The sequence below is a fragment of the Synchiropus splendidus genome, chromosome 4 (assembly GCF_027744825.2).
Source record: "Synchiropus splendidus isolate RoL2022-P1 chromosome 4, RoL_Sspl_1.0, whole genome shotgun sequence".
Taxonomy (NCBI): Eukaryota; Metazoa; Chordata; class Actinopteri; order Syngnathiformes; family Callionymidae; genus Synchiropus; species Synchiropus splendidus.
In genome coordinates this window covers 11,253,108-11,280,632 of record NC_071337.1, presented here as the reverse complement: position 1 = coordinate 11,280,632, position 27,525 = coordinate 11,253,108, and the positions used below count along the sequence as shown (strand labels likewise).

General features: G+C 42.4%; 1 protein-coding gene across 1 annotated transcript; it reads right to left on the bottom strand.

Moving 5' to 3' along the window:
• Positions 1 to 4,070: 4,070 nt before the first annotated feature.
• On the bottom strand, positions 4,071 to 16,180 carry sla1a (Src like adaptor 1a). The gene is made up of 9 exons (XM_053863228.1): positions 16,063 to 16,180; positions 8,745 to 8,903; positions 8,443 to 8,533; positions 7,557 to 7,656; positions 7,386 to 7,472; positions 7,188 to 7,291; positions 6,891 to 7,022; positions 5,101 to 5,230; positions 4,071 to 5,026 (listed from the first exon to the last, which is right to left on the bottom strand). Exons 2-9 carry the CDS (start codon positions 8,781 to 8,783, stop codon positions 4,852 to 4,854), a joined length of 858 nt encoding a protein of 285 aa, XP_053719203.1. The 5' UTR covers positions 8,784 to 8,903; positions 16,063 to 16,180; the 3' UTR covers positions 4,071 to 4,851.
• Between the last annotated feature and the right edge of the window lie 11,345 nt (positions 16,181 to 27,525).

Sequence of the window (27,525 nt, the reverse complement as noted above, 5' to 3'; positions counted from 1 at the left end):
ACTGGGTAGCGGTGGAATTTGAGCAGAATGGGGCACTTTTAGCAGGCCTCACTTTCAAGGTCAAGGTCAAGGCAGCTGTATGGTCAGTACTCAAAGGCCCTGCAGAAACACATGCACTAAAAATGAATAATAAAAAGACAAGAGTGCAAAATATAAATGATCTAAAAGTAAAAAAAAAAACAATAGCATACAATATACAAGCTGACTACCGAAAAGTAAACAATATCAAGACAAGACAAGCGAGACAATTGTGCAATAACATGAGATTCAAGTTTGGAGTACAAGTCATGGTAATAAGTACTAAGTTCAAGATGGCTAAAGTGGCTGAGGCAAACCTGAGTCTGGTCTGGGTCACTTTAATCCAGGGATGGCCAACCAGTCAGAGGCTAGGAGCCACATTGTTTTACTGTGTTGCTGAAAAGAGCCACATCCTACAAATATGTAAGGCTCACCTCACACAGCTGGTCACGTGACTTCGCGGCAGTATAGTGGTTAAAGCACATCCCTGTGTGTCACAAGGTTGCTGCTTCGCTTCTGGCATATGTCTCCTGTGCATGTATTTTTAAAATCCATACATTTTAAAATCGGCGTCGACAGAAATATGTGTAATCTTCTATATTTTTTAATTTTTTTTTTTTTACTTACCTCATGTCACCAATAACATCACCCCAGTCTGTGTCATGTGAGCAACGCTGCAGACTGGACAGTCTCATCTTCACTCCACTGAATTAAACACGACGACTCCACGATGAGCCACAATGAATAATAGGTGAAACACATGCCATACGTTTAGTTTAGGGAATGACAAAGTGAAACGTGGAACCAGGTCATGTTAAATTGTGTTGATCGTGGATCTGATGACAGTCTTAGGACCGTGGATCACATCGGCATTGAACGTGCTCTGAGCCGGGGGGCGGCGGCTTGGAGCACGTGTGTCCAGGTTTATAGTTTATGTTCCAAAGTTAAACTCGTGTCACAGTCTTTGAACAATATTTTGATATTTTGTTGGAATAGCTCTTACTTTTTCATCTTATTTCCTGTATAAACAATCATCTGAATAGCAACTTGACCAAAGTCGCAGCCAGTTCGTCTCGGCTCCGTAAAGAGCCGCATGAAAGTGGGCAAAGAGCCACATGCGGCTCGGAAGCCTCAGGTTGGCCAGGCCTGCTTTAATCCTTCCACGATGCCTTAGTCAACTGGTCATGTTGGCAATCACAAGGATGTTTTTTAACTGGATGCTGATGTATTTTTCCAAATTTCCCAATGACTTCACCAGCCAACTGCGAGTCTGTATCACTGAAGGACTTCAGGTGTGTCAGATCTCTGGGGTGATCTGTTTACAAAGGCTTTTGAGACTTTTGAAAACGGATGGATCGGCAATATCTCTTGCCTTACTGCCAAGCAGAATGGCTTTGTTTGGATTGAAATTTAAATTATTTTTGCTGTGATCTAAAGACTGTTCTGTCCTGCAGACAGTATCGGAATCTCATTACTCTACGTCTCAACATCTTCGGGTGAACTGCTTTGTTTGAACAACATGGGCTTTGTTTTGGAGAAACCTAGTTTTCCCCAAGCACATGGTGCCATCCTGCTCTGAGAGGAAGAAAATGCATTGCAAAGAGCTGACAATAAATGAGAGGACAGTTTAAATAGAAAATAGAAGAAGTTTATTGACTTGCAGCAAAGAGGATAAGATGCCAAACAGCCTGTAAAGTGCCGAATATATATCATAAATAATAATAATAAATCTTAATTACAATTTAAAAAAATAAAGACACAAGGTGCTTTACATTGAGACAGAATTCAAATAACACAACAGCACAAGAGAGATAAAAACAAGGCTGACACACACAGAGAAACTAAGGAGAATAAAACACAGAGTGGCAGTGACATGACAGAGAAACTGTTGCCCAGACTCAGCCATTCTTATTTCCTCGGGCAGACTGTTCCCAAGTGGAGGTGCTCACACTGAAAACGCTTTGATTTCAACCTGGACTAAAATGGCTCCGCCCGAGGATGGAAGACTGCGAGTTGGCTGTGAACATTTCGAAGATGTAGCTCGGAGCTGATCTGTGACCAGCTTTAAAAGAGAGATCTTTGGGGAAAAGCGGAGAGGTGGGAGTCGCAATGGAAAAGTAGAGTGTGGCTGAGTGTTTCTAGGTCCCATTCATTGAGCATAGGTTTGGTTTTTGAAATGGTCTTGAGCTGTCGACACACGTCCTCATGACACATTTTGATGGTGGAGCCATCAAACACATGAGAGAGAAGATTCTCGTCATGTTAGCATCTTTCTGGGTCGGCCGACAACAGCGAAGGCGTTGGTCCTGTAAAATATCTTTCCTGGTAACTAGATAGTCGCTGGGCTTCTGCAACCAGGACACAACGACACAATCTCTGCTGACATGAAAAGATGCTGGAGTCGACATAATCTCTGCAGAGTGGAATATGAATAATGTTACAGTTGTTTACAGAACAACCTCCAGGCAATGACTGCATATTTTTGAGAGTTATTTTCCTTAAAATAGTGACTGTAAATATATAGTGATAATATATAGTGAAACGTAAATATATTTAAGGACAGATTTGAATAAAAACCTTGTGTTAAATTATGTTTATGGCAAAATAAAGTATGAATAAAAAGGAAAATCTTTTTTTATTTCTCACCATAAACAGCAGACTGACTTCAGCTAATACCTCCACCTCCTCACATGCTCCCTGAACCCTCTCTGCAAGTCCATACTCCATTTTTTTCTCAAAATTGTCAGCATAAATGAGTAAAAACCACTTTGAAGCAGAGAACAGCAACCTCAGATGGACTTCATCCATCTATTAAATGGCTGTTCAGCAGAGCAGAACATTCATATGAAATATCTCTATTGTAAATGTGGACGCTGAATTCATCATTAAACTGGAAACTCAACATTGACGCTATTCCAACGAACATGCGAACGGTGTTACACAACGTCCTCGGTGATGAAGACGGTGAAGTGGAAAATCTCACTAGTCTAAGGTCACATGATCAACAATGATATCTGCATGTCACATACAGAATTAGAAACGCATTTTCAGAGAAAGTCCTTCAGTGTCATTGTGTCTTGTGTTTATATACAAGTGAGAAGGTTTGGGGAACTGTAGCGTAGGTTTCAGGCTTGAAACTGAACTGAGACTGAGACTGAGACTTGAGACTGAACTGTCCATCTCAGCTGCAAAACCAACCATGGACGGAGAGTTGTGACATGAGAAAGGCAGTGACACATCGGGCCGATCTGCTCTCAGCTCAGCTTCCCCACCCAGTTAAAAATATCTGATTCAGTTCCATGTTAAAAGACTGAGCAAAATGACTCGGCAGTGTGAACACACACCACTCCAAGACACGTTTGACTGACTGCTCATCACACATCCACCTGACAGGTTATCTCATGGATCAGTTGTCGGTGATTTGCTGCACAACCACAGGCCTGCGAGGACCTGATCTGGCTGGCCTCTCGCCACACAGCTTGCCAGGAAAGCCTGATATGAGCAGGGAGCGGTGCTGAGTCGACAGCCGCCCCTGCGTGAGGCTGCCACACCAGATGTGTGTTTCTGCATCACTGACTGTTCCACGAAACACACCCAGCCAATCACTGACCTCCAGGTATTTTACAAGACTTTGGCTGTATTTGATCTTGCTCTTTGAAAGATAGAGAAGTGCTGAGCTAGCGCCGTGACTCACCGATGGAAACGGGTCGACTGACGGTGCTTAAGGTTTGAGATGAAGGGCCTGACTCGGGGAAAGCTTTCTGTAAGAGGAAGAGGCGTTTTTTTTTTCATATGAAATCAGTCATACACAAACATAACCTCTCGCTCAGATAGAAGTCCAGCGAATTTTACGCTCAGAAAACCTCTCGCCCACGGGCTAATGGCTGCAGTGTAAAGAGCGTGTCAAGAAGAAACGCCTTTTATCTTTAAATAACTATAAACATGGCATTGTTCTCAGCTGGAAATATCAGTCAAAAGATGTTCTGTTTGTACAGGTTTTTCATGAATGACAAGTGAGAAGTATTAGGAACAAGAAAAACTGCAATCTACTGTCGGGTGGTTTGGTCCCTATTTATTTATTGATTTGTTTTCAGAAGTAACACCTGTAGATCCTGAAGCAGCAGCTCCGTCAGCTAGACAAATATCACAGAGGTGGTCATAATGTTGAGGCTTATTGTTGCATTAAATAAATGTTTATTCGACAAGCTTTTACAAAATGTACAGTAATTACACCGTCTCTTACTGAGTGATAATGCAGCATTTATCTTTACATTCATCATATGTCAATAAAGCAGGAGCAGGTTCAACCTCCATCGGTAACTCGGTAAAACTCCATCCGGCTGTAAACACTCGCCGCCTTCATCTGGAGCCACTTGATGTGTATTGCACTTGAGACCCTCTGATGTGGAGCTGTCATGTCGAAATGCTGAGCTCATATCGTCCACTTTAAAAGTAGCGTTAAAGTGCTCGAATATTTACAAGGTCGATCCCCAACTATATCTGAATAGATAAAGCAACTTCTCGTGGTGTTACCGGGTGCAAATGGCCGGCAAAAACTAGTCATGTTTCGGATTCCGTAATCTCCTCTATCTCCTCAATCGCTGCTGTGGTGTGACAGCTTTTTTTTTTTGGCTGTGAAGTGAACTGAAGTGAACTCTGCACTTCTCCATCTCAACAGTTTCACTTATGAAGTTTAGTGGCAGGTCATTTTGATACTTGGATAAAGCAGGGAACAAGAGAAGTGACGGCAGCACGACATCGAGAGGATAAAGTTAGTTTCTGGAACTAGTGAAATGCGATGTGTAAAGTCAAGTCCAAAACCTCCAGAAGGATTCAAAAGTCATCAAAGTCTTTCTCTGGGATGGCGTACACAGATTTGCTCTTCTTTCTCCTGCTCTCTGCCCTACTTTGGTCCTGAGCTCCGGACAGGGACAGATAGGCAGCGATGCTGTTCCTGACTCCGTAGCTCACCATGTCATTGCTACTGGTGTTGCTGAGCAGCTGGCCACTGGAGCATCACCAGATAAAAAAAAAAAGTCAGAGCCCATCACACAGCTTTATAAGGGGAGCCAGATCCTGTACCTGTCGATCCTCTGCCAGTCAAAGTCGCGTCTCATAACCACAGGGGAAGTTCCAGCAGTGAGCTCCGGAGACGCAGGGGATGTGGACAGGCATGGCGACGTCAGCACGCAGCACAGGCCGTCGGCACAGTCTGGAAGAACCAGTCGGTGAGTAATGAAGATGATGATGATGATGATTTTTTTGAGTTATTGTCAGTCATTTAGTGTTCAGTCTTTTTTGTGTGTTCTTGTTTCTGTCATTCAGTCAGTTTAGTGCAAGTGCTTACCAAGTGTTTTGGTGTGTTTGCTCTAGTCATTTGTGTGTTGGTTGCTTTTCATCTGTGTAGGCTCTTCTCTAAGTTTCCTGACAGTTTCCGACTCAGATCTATTTCTTGAAAACGCTCATGGTGTTTCCATTTTCTTTGTCAGCGAGTTCCACATTTTAACTCCCACTATTGCAGTGTCCATTTGTTGTTCTAACATAAGGTTTTATAGAAGGTCCCTCTCCTTCTCTGCTCCTCCTCATCAGGAGTTAGTTAGATGTTCCAGAACATCCAGCAGCATTTCTGGCCCTCAACATGACTAGCGGAAATCATGCTTCATTGGCACGTGCTCTGTTCTCTGCTTTATGCCTTATTCTGTTAGCCATCTTTTGTAGCAGAGGCAGAGGTCATGTATTACTGTGGCAGGTGTTCCCCCACACCTCCACTCCAAAGAGTAGGTGTGGGTGTGCTACGCTCAACGCTCTTTCATTCAAGAAGTATTTGCATTTGTTCAAGTAATATTTACATTTGTTCATTATGCACAGCTGGCTTGGTTACGTGTTAGGTTTCCATGTGAGCTGCTCGTCCGTACTGAAACCCGGAAGTATCTCATTCTGTCCATCCATATTTTGAATTGAAAAGCCCAAGAATTTAGTTTTTTTCTATGTTTAAAGCGGTGTATTTATACCGAGCCAATTTTAAACTTCTTCTTTTCCATTTCAGTGTTAATGTGTTTTTTTGTGTCTCTCCACTGGTGATTCATTTGTTCTGACACCTCACTGATATCATTAATATATAGTATGAACAATTTGGGTCCCAGAACTGACCCTTGAGGCACTCCACATTCTACCTCTCACTTTCTTGATTTAACGTTAACTACTTCCATCGACCTCCGATCCATTACCTTCCACTTTTTAAATATTATGGTCAATGGTGTCGCAGAGTCGCAAGCTTTTTTTAATAACTAGAAATATTTTTGAAAGAAAACTGTTTAATATTCTGGAATTCTATCACAATTTCTTAGAAACTTGGACTGAAAGCATGCAGAAAAATGGAGTGCTATAATCTATTTTGGAAATATTATTGTGCTTTAAAACTATTTAAAAAAAAACAAAAAAAAAAACCACTGGTATGAATACGAATAAAATTTTAGCCAAAACAGGTGGATACAATGCAAATTTTATATGTCATAATAATAAAAAAAAACATATATACATTTATTTTAAAATTTATATATAAATATATATGGGTTTTTTTAGCAGAGGCTGGTCAGCAAAAAGGCAGAAATTGAGTGGTGATTTCAATGTGTTATTTCTGGATGCAAAAGGAAACTTAAGATGCATCTGTCTAGTCGACGATGGAAGTGAACACGCAACAGATTATTAGTCACGAAACGTGGCTAAAAATATCAGACGTGATAAGAAAGCGCGCGATGGCTATCAGCGCTGGTTTATCTCTGAGCAGCGAGCTTGCACACTCGACACTACGGCTTCCTTTGTGTCTATTTTTAGGAGCACTGATGTGGTGGGTGCGGGTTGTGCCGACTCACCAGAGTAGTGGCTGATCAGATCTTCAAGACACTGGAAAGTGAGGCGGGGAGAGATGTAGTACCAGTTGTTGTCCAGTCGGAGGATCCGATAGTGCTTGACGGTCCTGTGCTTCACCGACAGCACGTACACACCTGAAGACATCCAAACACGGGTGTTAGAAACGCTTCTGCTGAGGAATCAGTGGCAGCAGCTTATAACCACAGTGGAAAGAAGATAGAAGCGGCGTCAGAAGATGTTTGCTGTTTTGTGCTCGTGCATCGTCACAAAGACAGTGGCGGAGAGGTGACCATTCTCACCTCGCTCCCTCAACCCCTCTCGCACCAGGAAGGATCCCACTCTGTTTCCAGGAAGCATCAGCAGCTCCTCAGCCTTCCTCCTCTCCACCCCCTCAAACAACCACCTGGTGAAACAACAGCATCTTGAGACCTCCTTTCAAAAGAAGCTAAATATTTTATCCTCAGATCAGCTCATGCAACGCCATAACTGCTGCTCACCCGTGGTAAACTTTGGCCACCAGACTTTTTGGGATGTAGTTCTCCTTCCCTGTTCGGTGGGAGACGACCCTGCAACAGTAGGACTCCCTTGGAGGAGTAAAATAAGGAGTTGGTGTCACTTCCTCAGCACATTGTTGGACTTGCTGGCAAAACTGGATTGCAGGGTCTTACTGGCTGATGAGGGTGAGCTTCTCACCCATCCTGTGGATGGGCGTGCTGACATCAGGAGACGGGTGGTCCTCCAGAACCACCATCACGTCCTCTTCCAGATCTGCCACAAGATTTTTTTTTTTACATTTGACTTCACATTTTTATATAGATTTGGACAGAAAAAAGAACAGGAACAGGAACTAGTGCGATGAAAAATGTTCCCTGTGAAACAAGCTGGATGGATATTTTTTGATGTGACTATTTAATAGAAAATAAAAAGCCCTGTCCCAACGATTCCTGGCATTTTCTTTTAAATCTACTTTGGCTTTGCTCAACAGATTCATGCTGTTTATATGTCTTTTTCTGCAAGGCAGGGAAATGAAGAGGAACAATGCGTGGATAGAGATTAGCTTTGCAGTTCTCAAGACATTGTCGATTGTAAGTTGATAAAAAATGACCTTAAATCATTGACTGTTGGGAAATAAAGTGAGGAAAGCCTAAAGATCTGAGTGGTAACCTGCACGCCACTGGCCTTGCGAGCAGTAAACGACAAAAAGCAACAGCTAGTGACCCGTAACCTTTCACCTTTTCCATCCAAGTCTATGAAGCGACATTCGTGTCTTGGATTTTCAGTGATATGTCCGGATTCACCGTCGGAATTATCGCTTCATAATCTGACTTCTCTGAAGCACTGGTGTTCTGGGAAGCACGTATGCGCAATACTTGACTCACTCCTGACTAAAAAAAGAGCGTAACGCCCAAGTTTGTATCGAGCAGTCGACTGTAGTACTCTTTCCATTAGTCGAAGAAAAACACTGTGATCCATGTATTTTTACCACCGCCGTGGCTCGACCAATCATCTTGAACATTTAAAGTGCAGTTTATTTCAACGCGATGCATTTCTTACCATTGGATGATCCTTGGAGATTCTTGTTCTTGGCTTTGGGGCAGGCTCCTCGCACTAGGTTCCCCATCCTCCTGATGGACAAGACTGCAGCCTGAAGACAAGCAGCGGGTCACGGATGCACCCTCCACCACTGACTTATTTGTGCGCTCATGTGCAGCCTCGACTTCCTTTATGTCTGACCATCAGCGGCGTGAAAAAGGGGAAGCTGAGGCTAGCGGCTGCCTTGCTCAACTTTCCACGCCAAGTGTACAAAACAGACTGTGACTCATGATATTGAATAGTGGTCAGCTGAGTGAAACTACCTGCAGGACTTGAAACGTGCACTGGCGCCGCGAAGACATCAAGCGTCACAAACACGGGTTTCGTCTGTAGTGGAGGCGGCGGCGTCTGAACCCGGTCCCGGTTTGAAGTGGTGACACAGAGCGGTGGCGGACCTGAGCCTTTTTTGACGAAGTCACTTCCTGTAATGAAAGCAGGAAGCACGCATGCAAGACCTGCCTTCGTCGTTGAGGTTTCGTCACAGTAACAGGCTGGGTGAACCAGACTCTGCTGACACGCACAGGCCCAACATCACACCGCGCTGCCGGTGCCACTCGCACCATCACTGCAGAACACAGTGTTTTCAGCTGTGCTTCGATACTCAAGCAGAAGTGGACCGGCCTCTCATTATTAATTCCCAGAAACGCTGCAGCTGTGGTTTCCCACAACACCAAAGTTACTGAAGTGCGGTGAACTCATCTACATGTCACGCATTTGCATGTTTACACACTGAAAAATTTTCCTTTTGTCATCCACTTCCCGCATTCACAGCTGCTGAATCATCACCAAAGTCAAAGTCAAAGAGTCAAAGTCAAATCTCCTCATGACAAGTTGAGTCCAAAACTCACAAATTTAGTGCAAGATTATTTTATGTGGTGAGATGGAACGAAATATAGATGATGCTGATGCGTTGTACATAGCCTAGAATCTATATCGGAATCAAGCATCAAAAATAACTAGCGATAAAATGACGTGTCCCCAGTCAGTTTTTTTTTTCAGCAATCCACTCACTGAAAACACATTCAGAATGTCACGCTCCATTTGCGCTTTTTACTGTAATGTTCTTTATCTGTTCCACTCTCACGATGAGCAGTTAAAAATGCGATCGAAAGCGATGCGTGCTGGTGTGACTTCATGCCAGCAGCAAGTGGCACATTAAATCCCAAGTGAAATGTAGGTGTGAAAACTACGCTTCTCCCCGCTTCACTAAAAACAATCTACCATCATGTTTTTCACTTACTGTAACAACAGTGTCTTCTCTCAGGAGATGCTAAATTTAGCAGCCAACCAGTTTCTAGTTTCAGATTTCGTTTTGCTTCACAACATCAAAATAGTTTAACAATGAGTCACACCATCTGTCCAAAACAAATGATTTTTTTCTTTTCTATTTTCCCACACTCATTTTTTATTGAGGCACAATTTATTACACAATTATAGTGTGAATAATATATCACTATTTTTAACAAAATATCAAGCTCAATTCTTGTAGGTATTTATTTAACAGTCTATAACTAAGACTCTTCTTCAGGGAATATGAGTCTAAAACGGAATGACATATTCAGTAAGTCTCTCTTTTCATTATCGGAGGATAATTTTAGCACACAGCTTGAGGTCCAAATATGCCTCCACGGTCCCCACATTCATTGAATATTTCTGTTGTGATGACCTTGCAGATTAATAGGATTTTGTGACAGAAGCTAGCGCATCATTATCAACATTCATGTTTTCATTTTAATATTAAATTCGAATTAACAATATGTATATAAAGCCATAAATTGACCTTGCAGGCCGGACGCCATCCAGAGTTTGATACAAGATTTGGACATTTATTCCCTTCCTCGCTAAAGAAAAACAGGTGGCGTCACAAAACATAACGCAGCACATAAACTTCAATAGCATGTTTTGTTTTTTTAAATTAATTATTTAGGGAATTACCGACTATAAGCTGCTACTTTTTTTCTCACGTCTGATCCCTACGACTTATACAACGATGTGGCTAATATAGGGATTTCATAGGCTGTCATGGAGTGTCATGTTGTCAAAATCTTGTCACACCAAACCGATGAAATCACAGGCATTTTATTGACCTCAAAATGGCTCACAATGTGCTGTTTTCGCAGCACCGCCAACAGAGCTGATCTCCTGGATCTGACCGGCTCTGGTGTCAGGATTTCGGGCATGCGAGTGAAATTTTTGATTACTTTAAAGATGTGAGGAGTTCATGATTCAAGTTCAGAACATTGCCCAGTTTGTTTCATGAGTCAGTCTCTGAACCCCGTTTGAAAAACTAGTTTAGAAGTGATCCTCATGCATTTTAAAGCACTACTGGCCTTTCTGGAGCTCAGACAGCACCACTGCACTAGCGGCTTATGGACCAGTGCGGCTTATGTATGAACAAGATCGATTTTCCCACCTGAAACTTACTGGGTGCGGCTAACATTCCGGTGCACTGTATAGTCCAGAACTTACAGTAATATATTTTACTTTTTTTCTGGGGACGATGTTGCTCTTAAAGCGACCAACCCATCAAGGCTGAAGGGAGTTGCAACTAGGGTCGGCAGGTTGCTTTGAGGAAACATGTTTTTCCTCATCCCTGGCAAGCAAATCCCTAAACAGTAAAACCTCTTATAGCATTCACTATATGAACGAACGGCATCTTTTCATCCTTGTAGAGTGACATCATCAACAAGTGCCAACAAGCAGTAGCAGACCAGGCCCATTCACATAGTTGATCTTTTAGTGGATATAAATCTTTCATGTGGAGTAAAAATTGCTTTTAAAATGGTTAGTTGAAGTGACATAATTATATTATTATATTATATTAAAAACAAAAATGAAGCATTATCAGAATGTAAATACACAGCACACAGAGCCGCGGGTGTTGCAGTAGCGTTCAGCACAAGCTTGTCTGGACAGCAAACTGTTTTGCTTCATTCAACCTTCACCCGTCCATCATACTTAGCAATGCTTCACCATCTGGTGAGCTCCACTTCGAAAAATTCCATTGGTCAATGTCTTTTTAAATATAACAAGCAAGGCTGAAGTTTCAATATTTCACGGACAGATTTCAATACTAAATGTGACTTGATTTGCATTTAGCGGCTGTCTGTCCTCTTGTGTTTGAGCTGTTGCATACCTGACTGAACAAAGTGAAAAAGTGATTTATGACCCTTTCCACGTGGCGACTGGGTAGCTGCCAACACAAGCGCACGCTCGCACATATTCACAATCGATCATAAAGTGAGAGCATTCAAAGTAAGGTCACACAAGCCGAGCTGACCTGGCTCGCGTTGTTTTACGTCCTGATTTCACAACGTGATCCCTCAGTGTCGCACTTTATGGACCTGGAGTCAGCTGAACACACATGTTTTCCATATTAGCGTGATGATGGCTCTTCTGCGGGCCATTAAATCTGAGACCCTGCCACCTCTCCACTGCACACGTTGCAGGACGGAGAACTTACTGCCTTTGAAAATAAACCACGCGTTGTCGAGTGGAAATTTACAGCTACTTTTGGTGATGTATTGCAGTTTTAACCAGCCAGGACAAATCCTTCCAGTCCTCACCTACTTGTAGCTTTTATAAAGAGATTCATCAGCAGATAAGTCAACAGTATTATTAACCCACCCTCACTACCATGGCATAATATATTGAGGTTGGGAAAGTGGACCTTTGCGTCCTATTCTGACGGCAAAGGCAGCCTCCTGCATTGCATGATGACGCGTACGTTAAAAGAACGGTTTCCTTCCCATGTAGCGTCCAGGTGGGAATCACATGTCATGAAGCGTAAGGTGCACGCAGGTGTGGGATGCAGGGGCTCGCGAGGAGGACAAGTGACACGTTGTTACAAAGACAGTGAATGCAGCGCCAACCTCCGTCTTCTTTTTATGTTTGTGCTGCCAGTGTGTCCACACGCAACACTGAAAGCTGCTTCTGCCGTATGTCTATGTCTATGTTACACAATGGGAGTCAAAATGTGTTGGTATCATCAACCAACTGTGTTGCTACACATGTTTCATTCCACAACAAGGCATCAATAATAGCATTTACTATCACAGTACTGTAACAGGGGGGATGGGCGATAACATATCGTTCACGATAAACCGGCCAAAACAATCTCCACGATGACAATTCTGCATCTCACGATAAATTCGATAAACACGCGGCTCATTCGCTGCATTGGACTTGCACACGTGAACATGACGAGACCGTGACAGCGTGTCGCGCTCTCCAGCTCCGCGGCATTTAACAGCCGACACTGGCGTGTGACAGTTGTGGAGAATGTGGTGGACTTTGGTTCGTAGTTTTAAACTTATTTTCAATACAGAGAATCTTTGATAATGACACTGGTCGACTCTGAGACTCTGGATCCGTGTTTGTTTTATTAGGTTTCCTGATGCGGTTGTCTGACTTGATTCACATCAACACATGGAGGTGAAACACCGCAGTTAAAATAGTTGGATATTTGTCTAACATTCGCTGTAGTATTGCCGGCGGCGTCTTCTTTAGAGTTCATCACCCCATTATTTCTATTTCTTTAATAGCACCTAGGAAATGCGTCCAGACTGGTCCATAGTTAAAGTCAGCTGTGAAGAGACATGAGATACAGCAGACAGACGGCTCAATTTAACCTGTAAACAAACCTCTGAAATAACAACATTTATCATGATAATTTGTTTTTGTCCATAGCAACCATCCCTATATATCAGTTTATGAATATTTATAACCAGACAGAAGTAAAAGTTCTGAGTGAAATATTGAGGAAGGCATCTTCAACTGAGAGCACATACTAAGAGGAGAACACCAACGGAGGGTACAAGAACATGGCACAATATCTTGGAAGGCACTGGACCAGCGGGAGACAACTTGGGTTTGGTGTCAGCTTGAGACACAGAGGTGAGTGGAGGTGTGACGTCGGAGGAGTGATAGAGTCCAGTGAGGCATTAACTTGTACACTTAAGTCTTGAAACACTACAAATAAGTGCGAAGAGACAGAATGTAGCCACGGACTCATACAGGGCCAGAAACAGATCCTTGTGGTACTCCTCATGTAACCTTTGACCCCCAGGATTCTGTATATTCACACATCACACTCACACTGCACTGCTTACTTCTACTTATAGAGCATATACCAGCTCTGCATTCGCTGACTCGCCCCTGAATATTTGGGTGCGCTTTCTGGCTGACTTTGTTTTGACCACAATCACATAATAGATGCTTCGAAAAAGATCTCCCTCTTTTCCTGAAAAGCCGACACGGATGGAAATGTATTCAACATGACAGCACTTTTCCCTGATCTGACCGTACATCATGGAAGTGTAACGGCTCTGTCAGCTTATTTCAATGTTTCCATTTCTGGGCTTGATTTAAAGTCCATACTGAGGGCTCAGACAGTGGAGACCAGCCTGCGGCCAGTTGAATCCAGATGTGTGCGCGGATGAACGTCAGCTTGGAAAGATAAAGATTATATATCACCTGGAGGAAGTAGAGGGGATCACATGTTACATCAGGTCATAACTCAAGTATTTCAGACCCTGACTGGGGTGTGGGACCAGCAGTTCTATGCTACTGTGGTTCAGAGGGTGGAGCCCAGAGCCAAAACAGGCTGTTGTGGTAGCAGTAAAGGAAGGACGTCTTTATAGGACAATAAACATTTGTTTAAAATGTTCAGTGATATATGTGTAGAGTTGATGGGCCTTGATGGTGCCTTCATAATAATCCGTACCCGGGGCCATAAACCCAGAATAATCTCCCCTCTCAAATACTTTCCTACTGGCGACACTGCAGCCTCCGTCTTTGCTCATTTCCCCCTCCGAACTGGCTGTGTCGCTCTCAATCATAACAGACAGAGCAGAGCTGAACTTTGACCTCCAGCTCAACAAGCCATTTGCTGGTTTCAGGTTGAGATGTGTATTTTTCATTTAGTGAAGGTGATTTGTTCTGACGGGACACATACAAAATGCTTCTATTCATTTTTTGACTTTTTTTTTTTAAACACTCACACAGTATATACTTAGTACTAATACTTTACTTTGCTTTTTCAGAGAATAGTTGCTTCATATGTGAGGCACAAGTTTGTGAGCATAAATATAACTTGTAAATACGAAGATTTTCAAACTTTTATTCCGATGCAACTCTATGAGTATGTGAGATTACTGAGGAAAATGAATAATTTCATTGGTACCCATAAACTTAAACTAGGTTGACATCTAGTTTTTTGCCAACAAAGAGTAAAGATAAACCAAATAAATGTATGTTTTTGGGAAGGGGAAGAAATCCAGAGTGTCCAGAGAGACTGCTCACAAGCGCACGTATACAAAGAGAAGTGGAATGTCAGTCATACTTGTAAATGTCTCTTTTGGAACACAGTTAAAAAAAAAATTAATAAATACATATTATGCCAAAACATCCGATTAGTTTTGGGAATAAATTATGTTTCATATGTGTATCATAATATACAGTAGGGCAAAAATGATACCACAGTCATGATTGATGCTGTTTAGCAACAAGTGTACATTGATATTCTCTCATACGCAATTATTTTCATGAATCCAGGAAACAAGCCAAACAGGAAACAATGATGAGCCAAAGAAACTTGTACGATTAAATAAGTAGCACAAACAGCTCCACCAAGGTTGGAGTAAATACAACAAGGCAAGAATCCAGGGTTGTATTTCTGTTGTTGCTGTTATTCCTGTTACATCAGCACGGCATGAGGAGGACTGGGACACTGCAGGTGGGGTATCAGTGTCAACTAAATCCCTCTTCAGATACCAAAAAAACCTTCCAAAAATTGAAGAGAAGAGAAAAAGGCTCCAGCAAAATGGGCACTTTCTTCAGGCAGGGAAAAGGGACACTATCTCTGCAGATGTCTGCCATCCGATGACAAAACCAATTGCTCAATGCTGTAGTTCCATTTATAGTTTCTTTCCCATGTTATGTTAACATAATGACTCACTAACAAAAGTCCTTGTCAAGACCCAGCTGACCTTTTACTGACAAGCTGCTACAGAAGCAGGAACTGCACAAATGAAGCAAGTAGCGATGTGGACAAAGTGTTTTCACCAGGTCTCAACTGAGAGACATGAGATCGGCGTATTACGTAACAATAATATCCACCTTGTCCGTACATTCTTCAGCTCGAATCTTGCTCATAAAGTCAGTTTGACAGATGTTTTGGGGAGGTTAAAGAGGTCATAAAGATCACAACTGGCTGTCTGGGATTTCAGCACATGGACTCTTCCGCAGGATTTACGTCCTTCATAACACTTTTTAACACCCTATTAAACAGTTTCCTAAAAATCTCTGCGTCTTCTCAAGGTTGTGCTCCGCTCGTGGCTTCCGAACAGAAACGTCTCCGCCCTGCGTCTAAAATTACTGACCAGGAGGAATTCACGTTATAATTTCTTTCCATCTCCACAGCTAAATCTGCTTATAGGGAGTGGAGGCCGCACTGGCGTTAAAAAGGAAGCCTTCCAGGGTTTGTTCGAATCCCAGAACAATACACATTCCACTGTTGCTCCTCTGCTAGTTAGCGCGTCTGTGGTGGAGGCTAATTGTAGCATATAAAGTAAAGCTGACCTCACTGCAGCTGGAAACCGCTGGAGAGACAAGACTCCTTGTTTGTAACCTCAGTTTCATCCACAGATGTTGATCATTTGAAAAAACAGAAGAAAAAAAACGGGAGTATTAAAGACTTTAAATAGTCCCGCGATCGCTCTTTAGCGTGTTGTCACTCCTGCACCTGGGAAGTCTCATCTGCCAAACCAGAGTTTTGTGATCATACCATTATTAAGCCAATTTTTGGAATGAAATGATTCATCACGTTTTAATTAACATCCATATACCTGTCATTTTAGTCACTATTATTATTTCTTTATTATTCAATTCTTTATCATTCAATATTATTCATTGATTCATTCATTCTCTTTCTTTATTTTTATTTTCGACATTGGATGTTTTTACTTAAGTTGCTCTTTCATTTCACCTTGATTTTAATATATTTTTTATTTTCATGCCCAATAACTTCCTTCTCTACACCAGTATCTTACAGCATTTAGAGCGGTGGCTCTGGACCTTGTTGGAGGAACCGAACCCCGTCAGTTTCATATGTGTGTATAGGTATACGTTTTTTTACTGGTGCACAAAATGAACCATGTATGAACATCATCTTGTGACAGTGTGACAGTGTGACTTCTGCTTTGAGAGACCAGTTCAGATATGCGTGGCTTCACCTTGGCAAGTGCTGCGGCAGAGGCCAGTCGAACCCCTGAGACAAACTCACTGAACCTCTAGGGTTCGAACCCAGGTTAAGAACCACTGGTTTAGAGTAATGCGCTGCTCAAGACTTATTCAGTAAGTGAAAAATGGGAGTGTGATTTTTTATTTTTTTTTGCATTTGAAATATTGTTGATAGCAATGAGTTTAATGGAACAGTAGGTGGCAGTAGCATTTGGGAAGGCGCTATCTCCTTCTACATCTCAGTGTGACAAATCTTCAAATGATTTGTGAATCCAGATGGTCATTTGGGACACGACCAAGAATAATCTGTCCCTGCTCCTATTTCCCAACCAAAAACATATGTTAGGTCAGCCACTTATCTGTTGTCAAGTAAAGACGTGTCACAATACTGAGAACAAAACAATACACAAAAAAAACATCATAAACTTGAGACTGAAATTGTGTAAATACTTTCAACACGAAACCAACTGATTCAATTCTGTCAAAATCTTATATTTACGATCCTTTCTTTTTCAGTTACTAAATGATCCTTTTGCTGAAGACGGTGGTGTGTTTTTTGGAGTGGACTGAGGACCTTGAGCTTTTTCTCCATCTCCTTCCAAAAGCATTAACAGGTCATGTCCTGCGAAATAGCAAAAGCATAGCACCGTCAAAATTGGTCGCTGTTATCCCAGACAGCATGACGGATGATGGAAACACAAGAAAGAAGAAATATTTCTGCAATCACATAGATCTCGACACCATTGGCAGTGAGTTGGTGAAGAAAAGGGGAGTCACACACTGCTCATCATTCCAGTCTAGTACAGTAAACATGACCTAATGGTTTAGAGAGGCAGAGAGGAGGAAAGTATTACTCATGGGAATAAGGGGCACCAGTTTAACATCAGCTCTGTCGTGGCATTTAGCTGAGGAAAGGTATGAGACACGTGGAGCGGAAATATCTTATCATAGACGGAATGAACTTTATTACAGGCTCCAAAGATGAAAGCACTTTAGACTCATTTTCATTGGATTCAAAGACCCCTGGAAAGTTCTTCCTCAAAATTGACCCTTAGAAGCGTCTGCTCAATAAGTGGCAAATGTCCCAACGCTAACCCTCACATGCGTGTTCAGCAAGGGAGAAAGTGTTTCTAATGTGAGGGGATCACTGCAGCTCTGTAATCATGGACCGTACATGGGCCACCTGTGTATCCAAAGTGCGCACACGCCCTCCACCTCTCCACTCACACACACACGGATAATGCCAGCCCTGACCGCCGGTGCGGGGTAACTATCAGTTACCTTGCCAGCGGCTCTGCCAAGCCCATAATGAGAGCGTGCGCCTGCCGACCCGTGGGCTTCCTTCAGCAATCCAGATGGGAGTTCAGCATTTGTCGCTGCGTCATCTTCCATTACCCATCATTAGAGGCCGAGGGAGATATTTTCATGGTGTGTGTTTGCACCTGTGAAAGTGCCTGAAAGCCCCTCGCAAAATAAGCCCAAAACACTTGTTTTCAGAGCCGACAAACTGGAGCCGAAGACTTTAGTAAACAAATGCACATCATCTTGAGCAGAAAGTATCAACTATCAAGGGTATCTGTCCGATATCCGGCTTGAGTACTTGTACTCATAGGATGGCCACCGATACCATGAAACCTTCTTTACACCAGCACGCAGTTTTAGAATGTCACTTTACAGTACAACAATTTTGTAAAATCTGTGTTTGTATTGCAGTAAAACTTGTGTCCGACACCCATGTACAAGAAAAACATACGGAAGAATGTTGTTCAAATAACGAAATAACAAATATTAAAAACGCAAAGTAACTTCATGTGTATTGGCACAAGAGCTCAGTATCAGTGAGTACTCGTACTCTATTTGTTTTTGGGGAAAAAATGGTATTGGTGCATCCCTAATCAATACCACTTATTTTCTCAAGTTACAATAAATCTAATAAGATGCTAGGTGCAATATTTTTCACGACAGGAACACACACAATGTTTTTAAATGGAAGTCAAGTCTCCTTTACTTTTGACCCCTTTCACTATCTTTCAGTTCATCTTTAAACAGACAGAACGCCCCAGGTGAGCCTTTTCCTGGGAATATAATTCAGCTTGACCAGAAGGTTCCCTAGGCTCCAGTGGAGGTACCACCTTGTTGAGGAGACATGTTGATCAATAAAACCCATACTGCAGGATCACTGGATTTGAAACATGAGTTGGCGTGTGAAATAGAAGTCTGCCATTCTGGAAAGAAACATATAAATACACGAAAAAAAGTTTATCTTGGAGGTTAAATTTTGCAAAAATGTCTCATTTGTCCTGTACAACTGGTACTGCATCATCACATAAACATGCTTTCATGCCCACTTTCCTAAAATAGCCTGTTTGTTGGGATTCATTGTTGACCTTTATGTCATGGTCAGTGGTGACCCTGGAGGTCAAGTCTCAGCCAAGGACTCAAATAGTGAGTAAACTGTTTCACTTCAAGACCAATATACACATTTATATTCCTTATTTGCAACAGAAATGACATGACAGGCCAGAGTTGGACCTCAGGTCTAGGGATGACATGCAGTTTTTCTCATCAGTCAAGCTCAATGGGGGAAACAGTTGACATGGTCCAGGTCGCAGGGACGTCAGCCAGAGGCCACACTCAAAATTTGGTAAAAAGTCAAGACAGATTTTGAGGAAAATCACAATGCCATTAAATGATTTTTGTTTCACTGATAACACTGTGAGAGACACCAACATTCACAGAATCGATACATTGACACATCAGACCTGACTGACAGCACTTGTTAAAGCAGCATGGCTGAAAGTCAGAGGCAACCTGGCTCGACATTCCACCCCTGGATGCATCACTGATAGGGTCCATTTCTCCCATTCCTGACATTCCAGCCTGACCTTTCTTTTACTTTGGAAATCCCCTGGTCATTCATTTAATCTGGATAAAGATGCCAGTGGCATCTCAAGAAGCCACTTCTTTATTCAGTTAATGATGAGAGTTGGCCTGATGCAGCTGGGGAAACCAGATGCCATGAGCAGGTTTTACTCATCCATGACACAAAGGGCCTCCCCAGGTCTATCACCAGGTTTAGTGACACGACGAAGGGAAACCGACTGGCCACAACTGGAGTCATCACAGGCTCACAAGTTTCCAGTCCACTTACAATTGCCATAAAGGAAAGTAAAAAGTGTAATATTTTCCTATCAAATGGCCCCAGAAGGTCTGGAAATGTGACGGCGTGAACCAGCCAACCTGTTCGGGGAACGCATTAACTTGTTAATCTACTTTACGACTGCTTTTTACTTTGTCAAAATTCATGCAGCCTCGACTGTTCCCAGATTCCTCCCGAATTTCTGTGCAGATGAATCTGATAAGACGATTCAACGTGCTGATAGATTGTTATTTAGCACTTGTAAGTCAGACATTTGATTCAATGGAACTTTTTGTCCCCGTCGCCTGAGCACGAAGAGCAAATACTTACAAAAATGTGAGTCATTCTTCAAATGCTGTGGGGATTAGACTGCTTTAAACCTGTCTGTCATTGAGGCCGTGATGAAAAGGCTCAGCAGAGACCGGCCGACGTCTACAAGTGCTTTACATGGGAGATGGAAGAGTGAGCTTGAAAAGAAGGGCTCCTCATGAGAGCCACCTGCTCACAACGTTCGGGTCTGACATCGTGTGCGGATCAGTCATGTTTCATAGAAGATCCTTGGCTACTCTTCGCCGGCCACCCTGCCATTTACAGATGCAATGAAGGGTTTATTGTCAGGTAGCTTCTATTTGTCAAGTTACTTTGTTGTGGCATTGACTAGCAGATGACACTAATGCCCAACAAACGGACTGCTTTCCTCGGCTGAGCATCTCAAGGCCAACTTCAACTTGCCTCCAACAGCAGGTTGTTATAGCATGTCTCTTTCTTCCTGTCATGGCTGCCCATGGGATCAGAGCCCATCACTGGATTGTTGCAGGCTGACAGAAGAAGGCTCAGAAGAGCGAGAGTAGTTTTGACAAGGTTTATTAGCAATTACACGGGAACTGAAAAGACGAACAGGAACGGAGAACCAAGGGTGCCGATACCAGAACACGGAACAGGAAATACACTCAAGGGAAGGGGAAAATAAAAATCAAGCCTAACTAACAGGGAGAGCACAAACACACTCGGAAATTAAGTCACAAGGCCAAATACACTGAAAGTGCTTGGTGGTGGTTTTACACAAACACACATACAAGGAAATAACTATGACAAGAGGAAAGCAAACAGTGAGTTATACAAAGAACTCACACACAATCAAATAGCAAGATGTGAGAAACATAAAACTGAGCGAGAACAGACTAAGTAGGCGGCAGAAAGAAGATCAAGCGTGCACGGAATTTGGAAAATAAAACAGGAGCATGAGAGAACGGAGGGTCCAAGGAGTGTTTATCGTGAGGACGCGAAGCAACCATCTGGCGGCGCAGACTGGAACCCAGGTGTAGAAATCAATGGAGTCTGATCAGCGGAATGGGACCCAGCTGCGCTGCTGTGAAGCTGAAGAAAGACGGAAAAGGAAACAACAGGATCACCGGAAATAACAAAATAAAAGCACAAGAGAAAGGAAACATGACAGATTCCTGTCAATGGTTTTTTAAGTTTTGTATTGGGACACAAATGTTCATAGAAACTTCCACGTCAAAATGACAGAGATGCTCAGGCATGGTGGCCGAGTGAGTGCTCCTGTCATTGTACCACACTCGTGGTCACAGTCACTGAAAAAAACTCTAATAAGATGGAAAATAAAACCATTCTCCTGTGGAGCCATTGTGCTAATTTATAGCCCAACAACTTGTAATTTAAGGGAATTAAAATGCTTCATTGCCTAGGGTTTGCAAAGTAAATGAATAGAAATGAGAGTGTGCCTGTGGTTTGACCATCAGACCATCCCTACTTACTTTAAATTCGTTGGGTTCTTCCCACGGAACTGCTCCCAACTAAAGATGCTTCTGGGAATCACAAAAATGTGTCTCCTTCAGTCTGTTCTTTTAACTTTAGGGCAGTCTCAATAGAATCCTTCATCTGTGCACCGTGTTCCCATCAGTGACTCCAGCAGCACAGGCTCTTGGCAACAGATGGAACCTCCTCACATATCACATGTCCAGAGAGCAGCGGTTTCAGAGATAGCAGGTCAGCCAGGATAAACACCGCAACACCAAGCATTCCTACGATGGGAGGTGCAATCAGGCAATGCCCACAAGTTTGCCATTTACATCCCAAAAAAAGTGTTTGTTTTGCCCTCCGTCTACATGCGAGTGTCTACTCCAGGCTGAGTTTGTTTTGTTCTTAAGCCAAAGAGCCACACTGAGTAGAAACAGACGTTCCTCACTGTGCTTCTTATTCTAATCCCACACATTGAATCTTCAAAAAAAAGGTCTTTTGTTAAAAGTCATGTGTAGAGAGAGCAGTTGAGATCATCCGAAATCCCCGGCTGTGTCTACATGTCACCGCTCAGCCTGCCAACAGCTGAAAGATGAACAAGGCAGCACAGCATGAGGTCGTGGAGGAGAGGTCTGACGGAAAATAGCTCAGACTCTCCCAATCCCAAGCAAGATGGATGCATCAGGTGGTCCTGCACATGTGACTTGAGGGACTTGATGTCAGAGTCAACCTATATCCATGTTCACAGAAGATGACGATGAAACATCTTGAGGGTAGACATCTTGGATAAATTATGTAAGAATAACATTTCCACTAGTTTTGAGTAAAAACCCAGATTAAAATCCCAAATATATAATTCAATAATAATAATAATAATAATAATAATACTAATGCACTTGGAAAACAATTGTACATTTTACACTTTAATTTCTAAAGCTACTTATTTTTTCCTATGTTTTACCTCTTAATAAAAAAAGATAATAAATAATAAAGTGCCGCACAAAACGTCATAATTTCATAGATGAAGTTCCAATATAAAAACATTTATATTTGTAGACCAATCTGTCTCTGCCACTAAGAGGAAACAAAGCCTGCGTGCTGCATTTAGCATAATGACTGCTAAAACAACATTAATTTTCCTTGTTCACAATACTCAATCATAAAACATAACAGACACTGGTTTACCATTTCTGACACTCTACTCTCGACCAGTTACAAAACAGCTTGCTTTAAAATGACTTGGTTTGGAGCTCCTTGCAGGCCACTTTAAATGACTTGGAAGGCCAGACTTGGCCCCCTGGCCTGAAGTTTGACATCTTATGGTGGTTGTTCTCGCCTCACCCACTGTGTGCAATACATCCCACGTCTGCCTTGCCACCATGTCATGCTATTCATGCTAAATGATTCTTCATATCTCATTGCACTGTTCACTTACTGCTCGTAAATGGTGCAATAGAAATGTAAAATGTGGACTGAGAGTTGTCGCAACAGCAGTGGTGCAGCGCTTGAGCGTGATGATCACTGCAGAGATAAGAGCGCACAAGGACATGCAATCCGTCTCGACTTGTCCGAGAGTGGAAACATGCTGCCAGGAAAGTCACAGAAACAAAAGTGGAAAGATTCTTGACATCAGTCATCAAAATCAGAGCCTGAAATCAGAGATTTTGTTTGTTCATACATTAAGTTCTATCCTCACATGGACTGTGTTTGCGCATGACCTTGAAACCTCACATTCAGTTGCGTCAAAAGAAGATAAACGGCTTTAGTGCGTCATGGAATATTATCGTGTGCCGATCCCAACATGCAAACATTTACCAAAGATACATCTCACTGCTACGTTTGTGGACATGATCCTCTTGGATTCTTCAGGGTGAAATACTTTTTAAAAAGGTCCCACTAAAAACATCACTGATGTGGATGATGAACACACAGGGAATGTCTGAATGGTTGACTTGTGCACGACTGGGCTGCTGTGAGTTCACATGAAGCTGTTTGCATTGAGCATCTGTGGAGTCCAGCAGATGTTTCCCTCCGTCTGTGACTCTCTGACCACAGCTAAATAAAGACATAATTACCAGACTGGCCAGAGACCGGCCCAAAAATTCAGCCTCTTCCTCCTCGCACACGCAGCACCGGAGCTATTTAAACTTCATGGTCATCAAGGAAATATGTGAATCCCACTGTAGTGTTGCTCCCCTCCGCAGGAAATCTCTCAGGCTGCTACAGCTGAACTGGAAAGAGAGCGAGGTGAAGGTGGCGGTGAACCATCAACCCATTCTGCTTCATGTGTCACCTCGGCTGTTTTTGGTGGCCCCGAGGTGTTGTAAGCTAATTCTTCCATTCTAAGACGGATTACTGACTGGACTTGACTTTGAAGCTCCTAGATTTCCAAAATAGGGCCCGACTTCAAGGCTCCACTCAGAGCCCAGAAGATTTTAATGAGAGAGTTTTTGGGTTAGAGCAGCAAAGCATGACCTGAGTCATAGAAGGTCCTTTGAGCACAGAAACACTTGCAAGTCTGAAAGCTGCATGATTCATTTGATAGGTCTTTTGTGTTGATCCTCGACTCAGACACCTGCTGCAGGACGTCTACTGATGTGTTCCCAGGTGAAGAGAGAGATTTCTCCAGCATGTCCGGGTCTGCCATGGGCCTCATCCCAGTAGAGCAAAACTGAAGACCCTCACCCAGGAAGTGTCGAGGAGACACCGGGGCAAGAGCCCAAATGACCTTCAAATATCTCCACTGAGGCACAGTCTAGGGCCGGGGCCCTATGGTTAAGAACCCCTGATATTTAGACATGGGTTTTTTGTTTTTTTTTTAATTCTGAATTTTATTCAGTTTTTCCAATTTTCTCAACAGTTTGCAAGTGTATTTTTTTCTTCTTTCCTTTAGTAAATTTGATGAATATGGCTTGCACCTGCAACTGCTGCTGGTTGGACGTTTCCATGACAAATATATTTGCAATGACCACATGGTTTCATGTCATTTCACAAGGTTTTGGTTTGTTTATGTCTAAAGTAGATTAAATATGGTTATTGGTCACAAATGAAATCAAGAGGAATGATTCAGTTCTATTACTTGTATGGGCCCCGGGCCTTCAGCTACAAGATCAAAAAGGTTAAGAACCCCTGGTCTAGATGACCTGAAGATAAGAAACATTTCTGCTTGCTTGTATCTTCCATTCCAACTAAGAACCAGAAGCTGAATTGCGCCCAGGGCTCTCTGGAGCTCAGTCCCAGCACAGACACTGTAGCTCTGCTGGTTTATATGGGTGGTCTTGATCATGAGTCAAGCTACCTGGGGCCCCAAGAATTCCAAGGCCAACCAGATGAGTCTCATAGTAATCACATTAAGAATGTCTCATGCACCTTTGTGGTCGACCTTTTGTTTACTTGGCCAAAGCCTTGCAAGGACACCACACTTTCTGAGTCTATTTTTGAAGACTGCGTGTACTTTTGTGTATATTGGGGTTGTAAATCACTTCAAGCATTCTGCGATAACTGATGACATTTGTCCTATTCGACTCTTCTGATCCCCACATAAAAAAAAAAAAAGTCCAGTTTCCTTCAGCTAAAATTGATATCCAAAATTAAAACCGCTGGTCACTACAACGGAGGATTAGGGCCACACACACACAGGGCTAGTAGTAGTATGTGATTACGTTGTAATATTACGAGTTTAATCTCATATTACGATTAATGTTGTAGTAGTAGTACGTGATTTGCATCGTAATATTACGAGTTTGATCTCATATTACGATTAATGTTGTAGTAGTAGTACGTGATTTGCATCGTAATATATCGAGATTAAACCCGTAAATCAAGTAAAGTTTTTTTTGTGTGTGTGTGTGTGTGTGTTTGGCCCTAATCCTTTGTCGTCCTTTAGACACATGTGAAAGCATGGGTTTTAATTTTGGATATTTTATTAATAGCTTTTGAAGCCCTTGGCCTGGCCCTCGATTACACTGTAGAAATGCTCATCCCCTTCCAGCCAGACAGGACCCTCAGATATAGGTGGCAGAGCCTTTTCTGTCCGGGCTTCTGGACTGCAGAACACTCTGCACCCCTTCAAAACTGGAGCTTTGAAAACAAGAAGAAGCACAGCAGGGTCATAAGTGTGGGCTACAAAACATCACCACCCTTGTTGCATGGGCATCAAACACAGCCAAGCAAAGGGAGAACAACAGGACCATCTTAGCAAAGCAGCTTCTTTGCCCATTACAGGAACCAGTGTAGCAAAAAGAGCTCACACAGGTGCTGAGAATGGAGGAAGAGTTTTAAAGCAGATCCCTTTTGTTGAGAAGCAGCCAACCACTGCTCAGACATGCTTGTCCTTATGCTGCAGTTTCTTAATCTGGCATGAAAGCGGGGGCTAATCCCATTGACTGAGCAACACTTTTAAGTGAGATTTGCTCTTGACCATGAGCAACAGAGACTAAAGGGGACACGCTAGTTGAAGCTTCACTCCGTTGTCCCGAACTTGACCTGCAGACTGAAGTGCACATTTTTCATGTGTCACTGACTGTTGAGACATTTGGCTTCTTGGCTCGTCCAGTTCTGCGCAGGGAAATGTGTTTGTTATGAATTCAGGAAGTTCTGGGAATCATTTCAGTTAACTGGCTCCTTGTTTCTTCTCTTCAGTCTCCACCACGATAACATTTGACTTGTAGCGTCCCACACACACACTCAGTGAAGGAAGCATGTTTGACTCCATCACTCATTCTGCTGTCCACATCTGCCTCCGATTTTCTGGTCTAAAACAACTGCGGTAGATTTACATGAACATTTTAAACGTCAGGTGACGTATCTCAAGTTCTGCCAAGTTTGGAGCGGAATGTGCTAAGTAGGGAGTGTCTGCAAAATATTGACGTTTCCTCCGCGCACGGTGCTGTGAACTTGTGTCGTGTCAGTCAGGGAACATTCAATTGAGCAAACTTAATCGTGATCATCCCTGAAAACAAGGGTTGGTTATTTCATTCACCAGCACCGTGTCATGCACTGGGTCTGTTGTGACTGTGATAGGACACAATGAATAGTTGAAAATAATGGACTAGTCGCCGACTGGTTCATGAGTCGACTAGTCATGAGGTCATCACTCAGTCTGCAGCTACAGGACCATAACAATACAAAACATTAAAAGTATGGAACCATTTCCCATAGACTACATGACAGGATTTACACCATATTTTGGAAAATTAAATTATATTACATCAAGTCTCAAAATGACTATTTAGTTGAAGCCCTGCAAGAGTCTCATTTGGGGGAATAATCTTATTACAGTAGATGGTTAAAGTGAAAGTCAAGTTAAAGTGAAAGTCAAGTTTCAGTTAAATTACTATCTGTCCACTGTGTCAGGGTCTTCTTCACCTGCTGGAAGTCTCAGCATTTGTTGAATGGCGCAGGAAACTACATGTTGCTTACAGACTAGTGCAGAAGTTATCAAATGTCAAGGAAATAAAGTGCAAACTCCAGCTGAGAATCAACTTTCATAGTGTTCAGCACCATCGTCATTGCTTCAGAAAGGCCCTGCGCTGCAGCCGCCTGCTGTTGTGGGACGATTATCCAGCTCGAATAAACACAATATCATGAAATAATGTCACACATTTTATTATGCTGGGAGCTGTAAGTAAGCAAAGTTAGTTTTCATGGAAGCAAACTGATGCACACTGGCTTGGAAAAAAATGGTCTCGATCACAGTCGAAAAAATATTTTGAATAATGAAAACAAAACAGTTTTAGAAGTATAGAGAGACATGAACATATATATTTGCATAAAAAGTCAAATAAGATCAGATAATAAAAAATGACATAAAACTGTTGCTCACATTAAAAAACAATAATAATAAAAAAAATACTTATTATGAATAATATTATGGTGTAAAGGTGTAATTTAATTGTTAGATT

What these genes read in the sequence shown, in the direction of transcription:
- sla1a (XM_053863228.1), bottom strand. Translation starts at nt 8,783, where the DNA reads ATGTCTTCGCGGCGCCAGTGCACGTTTCAAGTCCTGCAG. An exon ending in GTGGCCAAAGTTTACCACGG is followed by an intron (nt 7,292 to 7,385) that starts GTGAGCAGCAGT and finishes TTGTTTCACCAG; the next exon opens with GTGGTTGTTTGAGGGGGTGG. An exon ending in GACTGGCAGAGGATCGACAG is followed by an intron (nt 5,027 to 5,100) that starts GTACAGGATCTG and finishes GTGATGCTCCAG; the next exon opens with TGGCCAGCTGCTCAGCAACA.